A 13,175-nucleotide genomic window follows, 5' to 3' on the forward strand; every position below is an offset into this window, starting at 1 on the left:
TATTTAACTTTTAATTTGAATTTCTGCATTTAATTCTGTACTTCTTTATGTATTTATTAATGTAAAATAACCAATTAATTTTTTAAGTAATGTATTTATTTTACTTAAGCGATAGAACCCTAACTGTAAAGTTGACCAACTAGAAGCTTAGAAAGTTATTATGCAAACAATAACATGACAATAACGTCTAAAAAGGATATAAAGGCACACACTGTTGTGATGTTAGAGGACCAAATATTCGACTTCCTGTCCACACGCGAGTGCAGAACTTGAGTTTTTGAAAACTTTAGTCTTCAGTGACATAAACAGATGTTTACATGTGTGAGCGAAATGTCAAAAGGCATAAAAAAAAGGTAAGTTTTCTAAAATACTCAAGTAGGTTTGGGCAGGGTCATCCTGATGTGCTCAGCAAGCAGCTGCTAAGTACAGCTGATAATGATAATAACAGCCAGTGATTCTGCAGTAATACTGACACTACATGTTGTAGAGTAATCAGTTTTATGCAACAGTAACTACACAAACGCGTGAGTGTGCAAACTTTAGACTGCTACTGTAAGTTTGACTTCCCTGTGCAGTACAAAGCTGCAGCCAGGTGAGCTTAGCTCAGCATAAACGTTAGAAAAAGTGGTACGGTAACAATAAGGCTGGTTTCCATCTTCTCCTTTCTTTAAACAAAAACAGGTTTACTGTCCAAAACGTCAAACTGCTCCTTTACCCCAGGAACAAGGGGAACTAAAACCACTTACAAACCTCTTTTATCGTTTCCAGCTGCTCACAGATGTGCTTTAAAACTTCATTATCCTGTTCTTTTATCCAGCTGTTTCAGATTCCTGTAAACTTTCCCCCCTCACATAAAATTCCCTGAATTTTCCATTTATTATTTGACGACTGTACTTTTGTGAGACTTTGACCTCTGACCTGCTTGTGTGGATTTCCGCCGGGCCTTCTTTATGTCCTCCTCCGTCTTATTGCTGAGTTTAATTTCCAGCTGCTGGGTCTTCACCTCCAGATCCTTCTGCCTGTCTGCCAGGGCTTTACGTGCCTGCGGTGCGCACAGAAACAATGAGTCATTCGTGGTAATCCTCAGATTTACTGCACCTACATCTATTACTACAGTCATTATAGCCTTTTCATGCTGGCTTCTGACTTCCGTGCTGCGATCCTGGTCTCATCCTTTAATCTTCTTCTAATCCATACCATTGAGTCTTTCCTCTTATTCTGTACATAGGCAACTCTCCAAGGTTGTGCTGTGATTGTGTTTGAAATGTAAACACAGAATAATATAATAACGGCGATGTGAGCCAAAACAGCCCATTTTAAACCTGAGACATTGAGCAGCAGATATTTCTTTTCAGTTTTATCAGAGTTAAGACAGAAAAACCAAAAAAATAAAGCATAATGCAGATATTAAAAAGTGGTATAGTATAGTACACGGTAAATCTGAAGACTGTTTAAGAGCTTAAGGTAAAAATCTAAAAGAAACTGAAAATAGAAACGTATGTAAAAAGTTGAATATAATTCATTAAAGTGTCTACAGGACAAGAACTTAATAAGTCCATCCATCGCAGTCCAGATCACGAGGACGGCTGTCTAAGTAGTAATGCCCAGACCTCCATCTCCGCGGACCCTCTAGCTCTTCTGGGGGATACCAAAGTGTTCCCAGGCCAGCCAAGAAATCTCTGGGTCTGCCCCAGGGCCTCCTCCTGATAGGACAAGTCTGGAACATCTCACCCAGGAGGCGCCCAGAAGGCATCCTAATAATCGCTCCTTTCAATGTGGAGGAAGAGTAGCGGCTCTACTCTGAGGCTGTCCTGAATGACTGCACTTTCACGCTCTCTCTTCACCACGATGGACCAGTGCAATGTCTGCATCACTGCAAATACAGCGGGTAATGAAAATTACCCTTTTCATACCAAAAACCACGGCCTCAGACTGAGATGCAATTCTCTTTCCAGCTGCTTCACACTGGTCTGCAAACAGCCCAATGTGAGCAGGTCAACGCTCGACGATCTGCAAAAGCAGCGACGAGATCCCGAGGCCCACAAAAATTCTGAACAGCATCTGGACAGCCATGGTCGCAGAGTCCAACACCCAATGAGATGAATCTGACTTACAGCTGGCAATAAAAGGGCCAAGCAATTATAGCGGTTGCACAGGAGGACTTCAATACCCTATACTTCTAAAATCCAGATGCTCTGAGTACACAAAACACATGTAGACTGGTTAGACAAACTCCCACACATCCTCGCATAGCATTGAGAGTATAAAGAGCTGGTCCAGTGTTTCAGGACGACTGGCACATCGTTCTCCTTGAATCCAAAGTGTGACTAATGGGTCCTCTCCAGCACCCTGGCATAAGCCTTCATGACTTCCACACAGTATCGCTGAGGTGTCGACCACAACAGCCCCACATCATCCAGAGCTTTCATCAGGGCATCAGAGTGAACTTCATCCACCCTGCCACTGCCACCAGACTCTGCCTCCACCATAGAAGGAGTGTCATTGGGACTAAAGAGAAGCATTCCTTCCAAGACCTGACTATGTCCTAAGCTAAGGTCAGCTGAACGCCTTCCCCAACGTACACAGTGTGGACAGGAAGCTGCTTAACCCTCCTGAGTCGCCTCATGGACCAACCGACACAGCGTTATCTTATTTTGCTGAATAACTACGATGCAGCAAAATAAAAACAGAATAAAAATGGCTTTCTACAAGTAGGAAATGATTTCCACCTATGTTATGTGTGGCACTAATAAGACCAATAATCTTAATGGAAACAGCAAAAGGCTCCCTAGATCTCTAGTAGAAATGACGGTGCATGAACAACTGCCAACAAAGCGAGGTTGTTGGCTCTGCTTCTAGCTCTTCTGGCAGTGAAAACACAGTGTTCACATATTGCTGCCACCCACCACAACATGCCACAAAAATAAAAGTGAAAAGCAGAAAAAAAATGATCTGTGCAAGACAGAATCCGCATCCATTCATGAGCTGATACAGCAGGTGGGAAGCAGCAACAAAACACCGACTGCCATGAAGGGCCGAGCGTAGGAGGTACCGGAGCTGCTATCATTATGTCATCACTCTGATCCAAACAAACACTCGTCTGCGTGAAGCTTTACTGCATGTTTTGTGTGCATGTCAGCGACGGCATCACCACGCACCTTCTCCACGCTGGCGTAGCGGCTGGCCAGCTGCTTCCTGAGGTCGGCGATGTGATGGTCGTACTTCTTCAGGTCCTTCTTGAAGTTGTCGCCCCTGAAGGTCAGCAAGGGCTTCTCTACCTCCGTGTGGAGCTGTGAAAACAAAGCAGTCAGATATCAGTAATGTGCAGCGTGCTTTAAGAGCTTTCTGGTGTTCCTAATGCTTTGCTCTCTCATTTTCAGTAAAATGCAGTCAAATACAAAACCACCCACCCATGCACAAAATCAGAAATAAATCTAAAGAATGACTTTAAGCTTTACTCAGCTATTCAGCAATTATGGCAGAGCTGCTTTAGGTGCCCCTCCCTGAGCCCGGTTCTGCTTCCCTTTGTCACCAAGTGCTTGCTCAAAGAGGGTCATTTGATGGGTTTTCTCTCTATTATTACAGAGTCTTTACCTTACTGTCCTTGAGGAACTGCTGAATTTAACTGAATTAAATTGAAGTTAAATTAAAGCTTGAGTCCACGTTTAAACTGAGCTTAAAGTAGAAAAAAGTGGATATACACGAACTAGAATCTTCAATCTACCAACAGCACTCATGGTGTGGTTAATTTTACCTGTGATGTAAATCTGAATACAATGAATTATTCCAAAGAGTGGTCCTTGGCTTTACTTCATCTATATGAGTAAGATCCACTCCTGATCCTCACAGGTTGGCAGGTGGTGACACCCCTAACCTATGGGCACGAGTTGTAAGTGACCGAAAGAATAAAACCGTGGATACAAACAGCAGAAACTAGTTTCCATTGGGTGGCTAGGCTCTGTGTTGAAAAGAGCTAGCTGAGGTCCTCTGGGCATCTGATCACGATGCCTCCTTCGTATCTTTCTTTGGAGGTTTTTGGTCAAAGCGAGCTGAAAGGAGAATCTCTGGTTCAGCCACAACTAGCTGGAGAGACTTTATATATCATCTGGATCACATCGTGCAAAAGCATCTGGAATACACTGCTTAGCCTGCTGCCACTATAACCCAACTTTGGACAAGTGGAAGAAAATAGATGGATTTTATCAGTCTAGAAGAAAGCATTTAGTCTCCAAGAGCGGCTCTAGAGGTGTAAAGCTAACCCGATGTTTACGATTGTTACCATGTCTTTTATACTTTATTTTTTTCTGAAGAACACCTGCCCTTTTACTGCATCAGCCACTGGTAGTCTGTAGCTTTAGGTAATTTTCAGTGTTTACTGGTAGCGGCTAACTCCCTGGTGCCCGGCAGCAGAGTTATGGGGTTGTATCAGAGACCTCACGCACCATTCAAATGTTTCTGGGATTTACATGTTTGTGGATTTTGATTGTTTTTTGCTTAATTTTGACAGGGGGATGTAGCATGGAGCGTTTCAGCCCACAGTTTGGTTAGTAATGTCTACCTGGATCAAAACTTACTCCCATTTATGTTTATTGGATCCATATCTTAAAGTGTGAACAGCACAATTTGCAGTTTTTAGGCACCTTAAAATCAATACATACATTGGCAGTGCATTTAACTTGGATCTTTATTAAACTGTGGAAAAGTGCAGCTAAATGGGTGTCAACTGTCTCTGTCTCTCAGCAAAAGTTTGTCCAATATTACGATTTGTTTTTTTAAATGACATTTCAATGGACTGCGAGGTGCCTTTCAGCACTGATGGCTCTGCATGCTGAATACTAATCTGGTGCAAATGGCAAAGCTTGAAGCTACTGATGAACTGTAGCTTATTTAAAACTCGGAGAGCAAAACAAGTTGCGGCTTCTGCAGGCTTGATAAGACTCCTCATTCCTCCGCCTTGTTATACTTTACCTCCACCCATGATAACAAAGCATGGAGCCCTGCTGGAGCTGGGAAAGGCCTGCATAGCCTTCGGCGTGGGGCTTGTCAGAATACGTAGCTAATTAATTAGACAACAGAGAGCTACGAAAAGCTCAGAGGCTGCCTTTGCTTTATTTAAGGCTGCCTCTGAAGCCACTATGCTGTTTCTGCATCACCGGTAATCGGACTCACAGACGGGTCATTTTCTGTGGTCAACACAGGCGAGGCTGAAGTAAACAAAACCCGTCACCTCAGGATGTGGTCGGATCAAGTATCCGTTTCCACAGCTGACTGAAAACATTCAACACTTGACCTGAAGGTGCACAAAACTGAAAATTTAAGGCAGAAGAAAAAACCTTCATGATTCTGTCTACAGGATAGAATAATAATGCTAAAGTAGAGCTGATCAACTAATTCAATCCTGGTGTTTAATCTGTATATGAGTAGATTTTACCTTGTTGGAGAACTTGAGGTGAACTTCAGCCTCATCATGGAGACTCTTCTTAAGCTGAGTCCACGCTTCTCCGAGAGTCCTGAGAGAACATCGACGTGAAAGAAGTTAAACTCACAGATCAAAAGCATTGAACGGTTGGGTCAAAGTGTACAAACGAAGCAGATACAAGATGCAGAATTATTACCTTAACAGCATAAAAAGCAAAAGCAGATTCTGTGCAGCAAAACAAATAATCCATACGTACAGAACCCGAGCAAAGTTTCAAATAATGGTCTCAGCTTATATATAACGAAACAAAGAAAGTCCTCAAAGGACTCTGTGCAGACCTCAACAAACAAAACAAAACAAAAAATAAATTTGCTCGTTTAAGTTTAGCTTTTATTCTTTTCATTACTAGTTTCTTCTTTTCGGTGTTAGCGACAGCTGTAAAAGGCTGATGGAGTATTGTCGTCACCCGCTGGGCAGAGGGAGTGGAAACCCAAGTTTGAGAACAAAGTCGCTTAGGATGTCAAATTGATACCACAGGTGGACTGGCAGCTGCCAGTATTTTTTATAAATGATACCAAAGGATCATATTTGTCAAGGCCATGGATCAAAATGTCATGTAGTGTGCTGTGAGCGGCAGGAGGAAGGATCCAAATGCAGGACTCATAAAGGGCAAAAACTTAAAGCAGCAGCTTTATTTGCTGGGAAAACTCAAACATGAATATAAGGAAACTAAAACCAGAAACACGAAGCACTAACTAGAAATCTGGGGAAACTAGAAAACAGAACTGAACAGCTAACTAGAAAGCTACCACAAACACAGAGGAGAAAACACAGCGTGGAGCGCATACGATGCAACGCCTGACAAAGAGAAACACAGGACTTAAACACACCAGCAGGACAACGAGAGGATGGGGAACAGGTGGTAACACAGCTGGGACAAATCAGACCTAATGAGACAAAGGAAGCAAAGCAGAATACATGGACAAAGGACACAGACTGTCAAAGTAAAACAGGAAGTATAACACAGAGGAACATGGAGGAACACGCAGACGAGCGTCACAAGACGAGGAACATGAAAAAGACAAAATAACAGAAACCAAAATCCTAGGACTAAAAATATAACACAAGCAGAACCAAAACCCATGAATCACAATAATCAAAGAATATAACTAAAACCCACACAAAGACACTGCGTCACAGACCCAGTACTGTGACACAAAAAGCTCAGAACATCAATACAAACATGTGACTGACAGTTTGCAAAAATCCAAAGCTTCATCAGCCTGGTTGTGTTGGAAAATTTCACCAAACTGACAAAAGGTAGAACCCGCTTTTCTTTTTTTGAGTTACTTTCATAAGAATGCAGGATTGTTTCTGGTTCTGAACTCTCCTTTTAGTGGCAGCAGTTTGATCCCTGGCTCCTCCAGCCTGTACGTCCAAGTACCCTTGGGTGGGATACTGAACCCTGAGTTGATCCTGAAGCATCTTTTGGACTGTGTGTTAGATTAAAAGTGCTTAGGCATAAAAAAGTGAATGTGTGTGTTTGAATGGGTGAATGTAGCAAGAAGGCACTGAGAAAGCTCAAATTGAGCAGAAAAACATTTTAAAAGTACCAGCCCGTTCCTTTTTTTTTGTCTTAGCTTTATACTGTCACTGAGAACAGATGTCAGCAGCCAATGAGAAGAAATTTGGTTTAAATATAGAGCGGCCACAAAAGTAGAGGAGGTCAAATGAATTATTTTGTTCAAGTAGCTAAACCAAGCCCCAGTTTAAGATAAACATGGATTATTTTAAACTATGAGTCATGCAAAGCTACTCTAGTCCCAGAATGAAAACATGAAGCTGGAAATGAGCAGAATTTGTTACCATGTCTTTTAAGATGATCTCGAGATTGTACAAACAAAAATAATTATTGATATTCTATGTATATGTTTGACCTGATGCTTTGTATGTTTGAATGTGGGGGAAATAAATAACGATCTGAGTGTTTTTGAAGAATTGGTTTGACCTCCTGCTGCCCTGTGAACATCCTACGACCAAACTGATCAATACAAGCAAAGGTCAGTCCAGAGCAAAGCAGTACATACTGATCAATCATGACATCAAAGCAGAGAAGCAGTGTGGGGAATGTTTATGGACTTACCTGATAATGCGACATAGTCTGCATAGGCTTTAATGAATACTGGTAGTAGAATACTTATTGAATGAGTACTTCAGTCTGTTAGCACTAATTAGCAGGTATCAGTTTCTGTGTTCTGGCTGCACCTTTAGCATTAGCTCGTAACTTAGCACTCTGTCTGAATATGGTCACTTCTGGCTACAAAACCCTAACATGAAGGCGGTCAAAACGCTAAAGTTGATGCTTCACGATAACACAAACCAGTGGGTGACAACTGGTTTCATACAGAGCACTTGTAGCTCAGTCACAACAGAATAAAAAAATGGACAGCAACCTCCACGCCACTGTCATCTCAACAAGAATAAATTAAGTTGTTGAATTTCATACAGATCCTACATGATTTAATTACGTTCACCACAGAAACATGAAATTATTTTGTTCACATTACAAGTTTGAATTTTGTAAATGTAATAACTGCTCACTTTCATTTTTTTGAGCGTACCTAACGTGCCTGGTTGCCGTCATAGCAACGCCTCTGGTTGTCGTCATAGCAACGTCATTAATATGCAACACGAACGCTTTAAAAAAAGGTGGACGTCGAGGCAAGAATATACCCGCTCCTCGGTCTGTGGCTTGAGAGATGCTCTCATGACTCATCAAGTGATGCTACTGACCAGCCAATCGGTGGCATGCAGTCTGATGACGTCACATTTTAGTCAAGCTGAGTAGGTACTAATGGAAAAGGGCCTTATGTGCATCTTCTACATACAGTGTGCGGTTTAGCTGCATACACCCCACAAAGAAAAGAGAAACACAAACCATTGGTAATGTAAATTTCTTAGGCCAACACCAAATGCAGCAAATGCAAAGGCTATAAAATCAGTTTGCTTGCACACTTGATTTAAATATTTTCTTTATAGTTCACGTCTTGAGAAAGGAAATACACATGTAACAGGATCAGTCACACAAATCTCAGAGTTCCCACCTCTCACATCTAATCTTGTCACTAGTTAGTAAATATGGCCCCATGTCATCAATGCTGTGTTTTTCAATCATTTCAAATAATATTATAAATATTTATAATTATAATATTATAAATATCATAATATTTTAAAGTGGTCACCTAAACTTTTTTACTGGACATTTTTTTATATATCTCATTGAATTCTTTGATATTTGATCTTCAGGTTGCATCTAATTTAATATAATACAGTTTTTATGAGTGTCGGGAAAGCAGTTAAAGTCCACCGTTGCCAAGCCTTTCCCTTTCTACCAACTGCTTCTGGGATCGACTCATAGGCCGTCGTGTTATTTTGCCGACAGACAAACACGATGACAGGAGTCATCTCTGAAAGCAGCATCAAACACAAACAGGATGAATCTATTTTAAAATCGTCCTATCTTTAGAAGCGGTTCTGGTGATTATTGAAACTGTCTCCTGTTTCAAGAGGAAGCTTTTTGAGCTGCACTCACTGATTCATCTCACAGCTTCTGTTTACTGCACTCACCCTTCCTCCTGCGCTGCCAGGGGGCTGAGAGACAGCTTGGAGAGGTTCTTGGCATATTCCTCCTCAATCTTTATCCTGAAACACAAACAACAAGATGAGGAACTGTCAGCTGCCTGGCTCAAGGGAGGACAGACAGAAACAGCTTCAGTGGTTGGAAGAAAATACTTTAACACAAATACTTTTCTGACAGGAATCTTAAAAAATCCAACACCGGGCATATCTCTGACCCTCGTGCATCGGCAGCCCAGCCGAGCCCCTGCTTTGCTTTACAGCAGTTCGTTTTCAGAGCGGCTCTTCACGCCTTCATTGTGAGATTTACTAATTTTCGCCCCGGGCTGCGTTCAGCCCCGGTAGCTGTGTTTGTGCCCTCTGTGACATTCACTACCTCACATTTACCGGCCACACCTGAGTAAATCTGTCACCCAAAGAAGGTCACCAGGCCCGTTCCTTGACTTAATGCCTTGACTTAATTCTCACAGGCACCGAGCAACCCAGAGAAATGGGAAAAGGTCAGCTCCGAGTGGAAATCTTCCCAAAGGAACTGGGAATCTTGAGTCAATTCTAAGTATATTCACAGGAGATTCCTCATTCACTTCCCACGACGTGAATGGAGCTTTTGTTGGATAAGGTGGAGCTAATTCTATGGGGAGGCGTGAGATCGGATGTAAAAGTTATTTGTGGTGTTTTTGACGTCCTGGTTCTGATTCAGTAGGAGGATTTTTCCCGCATACGAGAAGATTTGGCACACCCTCGCGTACTCAACCATAAAAGGCATTTTGTTTGTAAAATACCCAGAAATAACAGGAAAAAGCTCAGACTTCTCTTAAGGAAGGTAACACTGACTCTTTGTCTTAATGAAGCTGTGGATCAGTCGTGCTAATGTGTAACGGTGACCTCCCAAAGGCTCATTTTGAGCCCAGAAATATCCTACTGAGATCTACAGCTCTCTAATAACAGAGTGAAACCACACAGGGGAATGTCTGGGATCATTTAACCTGCAAGTTTACTGTGTGTGGATTTAATGTGCTGCACATAATAAAATCATTTTAGGTATGCTTTCGTCGAAAAGCTTTCATACACATCAACCAGGCTAAGAGGCTTCCCATTTCTTACAGAGAGCGAAAAAAATAAATGCTTTATTACAGAGTTTTACTTTAGTTTCAGTTTTTAAGGTTTAGTTTACTTTAGTTTCACTTCATTTTTTGTTCAGTTTCACTTTTAAGGAGGTTTAGTTTCAGTTTATTTTACTTGAGTTTCACTTTTTAAGAGGCGTAGTTCAGTTTGGTTTAGTTTCAGTTTATTTTTTGTTCAGTTTCAGTTTTTAAGAGGTTTAGTTTAGTTTTACTTCTAGCTTTTAAAAAATATTAAGTAGCTGATACGCTCATGCGATACCTCTTTGAACCACAAGTTCAAACAGAGACTCATTATAGTGTCAAACTTGGTTTAGTTAACTCTTAGTTACTTTATTAACTTGACTTACTTAGCTACTTAGCTGAACACAACAACATTACACGACAGGTGTGTTGAAATATGAAATGATTGACTGAATAGGAGTGTGAATACGCTTGTTCCACAGTGTTTGTTCTTGGTTTAAACCTGGACCTGTAACAGCAGTGTGTAATAACCCTGAGCCACACCACATGAAGATTTTAAAGTAATTAATAAGATCCTACATTTGTTTCTGTAACGAGTGTGAAGCTGGTTAAATTCTGCGAGGACTGGAGTGATGTGTTGCCTACATCCAGCATTTGTCAGGAGTCTTTCTGCCATGTTTTATACTAACTCTAGATGCGATAACGCTGCATCATTCAGACAAGTGCAAAACTCTTATTGGGAAGAAACGAGGGTGTGTATAAAGTGTCCAGTTACATTACTGGAAAGCACTGTTCTGTCCTCGGGTGTATTTCTAATCTGTACACAGCAAAACTGAAGAAGACTCCATGCTTTGAGCAGGTTGAAACTGAAATGTTGATAAAACACAAAGAACTCAGTGTTAGAGATCTGAACTTTCTCAGCGATGCTGATTTTTACTGCCTAATAACCTGTAATCAGCACCTACAGCATGCATTCACAGGGTGGAACGACCCCTGCTTATTCAGTTTATTTCAATGTAATTTAAGTTATTCAGCACAAAATCACAACAGCAGTCGCCTTAGAGCGTTTTATATGGTAAGATAAAAACGGCAACGATTCCGACAACCCTCTTTGAAAAAGCACTTGGCGATAGCGGGAAGGACAAACTCCCTTTTAACAGGAAGAAACTGGTAGAAACAGGGTAAGGGAGGGGTGAGGGCAGGAAGACGCACTGTGGAGCAGAGCCAAAACACACCGCGAGTGTTTATTAGGGTGATAATGACCTACTGGTAGGAAAAAGAGACCAATGAGTGTGGAATTAATAAAAACAAACGCAATGACTCAGTGGGTGGATAAGAGTGGGGTCAGATGATCAGACTTTAGATGGATAAAAAATACTTATAAAGTCAGTGCAGACTACAAGACAATCGAGACTATGACCAGACTTTTCCATTAATAGCCTTGGTAATCCTTCCATTCACAAAATGTGGTTTTCCAGCTCCAGCTCTGGGATTATTTCTGACTCCAGAGCAGCTGTGTGTCTCAAACTCTTGTTAGTTAATTAATTTAATCTCCTGACACCAAACTGCTTATTTCCAGCGGAGCCGAGCCGTTACCTCTCGTGGATAAACTCGGCCATCTCCTTCTGCAGCTGTTTGCCCTTCAGCTGCTTCTGCAGGAGAACCTCGAAGCCCGTCACCAACGTGGTGCCCTGGGGGTCTTTCCTGTCGGTCTGAGGAAGAGGAGCGCATCATTCAGTCACAGCAACAATGAGTTCACGGACAGACCGTCCACTAACACCTCCTAGTTGTTTACATCTGAGAGCGTGTGGAGGACCGGGCGGTGTTGTGAGGATGAGCTGCCGGTGTTGAGTCACAAGCCGTGCTCATGAAAGCGTGACTCACACTTGCATGTCAAGGAGGGCATGCGTTGGTGTGCGTGCGTCAGTCACCGGTGGGTGGGTGTGTGTTACATGTGTGTGTGTTACATGTGTGTGTTCCTTTTTTTTTTCTGAGCACATGAATGTCACACGAACGGTCGGGCCGGGATGTGCGGAGCTCGGCATCATTTGTGACGGCAAAAGAGGAACAGAAGTGTCAGATTCATGTCGCACAGCAGGTCCGAGCAGCAGGTCAGCTGACAAACAAGACAAAACATCGCAACACGACATGACAGGCCGCAAACGAGGAGCCAAACAGCAGCAGAAGAGGCGGCAGGGGGACGAGGATTGGATTTCAGTCACTTAGACAGGCTGAAGGGTTTTTGTGTACAAATCTAATTAAGGATGGTAATGTTTGGAAAATTGCAGGAGCCACGGGAGAGACATAATTTGTGTTTGCATGAAAACCGATAACAGGTTTTGTTAAATGAGGAGGAGAGTGCTGGATCGACATATTGACCGTTTTCTGTCAGCGCACATAATTTAATGTGAGCGTTTTGCTTTTATTTGCTTTTAGCGGCAAAGATTTGCTCAAATGGTCAACAAAAGGTGCTGACTGGAATAAAACAAATCCTTTGTGTAATGCTTGAAAAGGCTAGTTTATGTGCTGGGTAAGAAAAATGGAAGATCCAACGTCACATTTGCAAAGAAAACATAATCACTTTACAGGGAAGAGCTGCATGGATCCTCATGTCTGTAGTTTTATCACAAAATAGGACTTTTAGGACTTCCTGTCTTTTATTAAGCTTATCCACATTTTCAGATTTAATGATGATTAGATACCAAAATATTCTAGTTCTGGATTCAGAACATTGAACATTGATCGGTCAAGAAAAGATTCATGTTCTGTGGCTGGTTTTTCTTCATTAGTGAAAGGTTCCTTTATTTGCTTGTTCAGTCTACACTTAGGTAAAGTCAGCACCCGATGGGCAAAGAAAAACACTGTCACATGGCAGGAAGAAGACACCAAAGATGGGTCAGAGAACATCTAAGTTGATCCATCCACAACACGAGATTAGTCATTAATATCTCACTGTTTATAGCACCTGGTGTATGAGCGTCTACCAGAAGTCTTTAATTTAGGTACCAGAAATCTTATGGCACTTTCTAGTCCGC

At 41.8% G+C, this 13,175-nt stretch overlaps 1 protein-coding gene across 2 annotated transcripts in view; it reads right to left on the reverse strand.

Moving 5' to 3' along the window:
- Positions 1-13,175, reverse strand: part of gas7a (growth arrest-specific 7a) — a 54,848-nt gene that overhangs the window by 11,394 nt on the left and 30,279 nt on the right. For both annotated transcript variants that reach the window (XM_004556366.3, XM_076883435.1), the window contains exons 7-11: positions 11,737-11,852; positions 9,047-9,121; positions 5,432-5,510; positions 3,159-3,290; positions 919-1,042 (exon numbers count right to left, since the gene is read on the reverse strand). In XM_004556366.3, coding sequence (XP_004556423.2) covers positions 919-1,042; positions 3,159-3,290; positions 5,432-5,510; positions 9,047-9,121; positions 11,737-11,852 — 526 coding nt within the window. The remainder of the gene's footprint in view (positions 1-918; positions 1,043-3,158; positions 3,291-5,431; positions 5,511-9,046; positions 9,122-11,736; positions 11,853-13,175) is intronic.

Source organism: Maylandia zebra, linkage group LG4, assembly GCF_041146795.1.
Source record: "Maylandia zebra isolate NMK-2024a linkage group LG4, Mzebra_GT3a, whole genome shotgun sequence".
Taxonomy (NCBI): domain Eukaryota; kingdom Metazoa; phylum Chordata; class Actinopteri; order Cichliformes; family Cichlidae; genus Maylandia; species Maylandia zebra.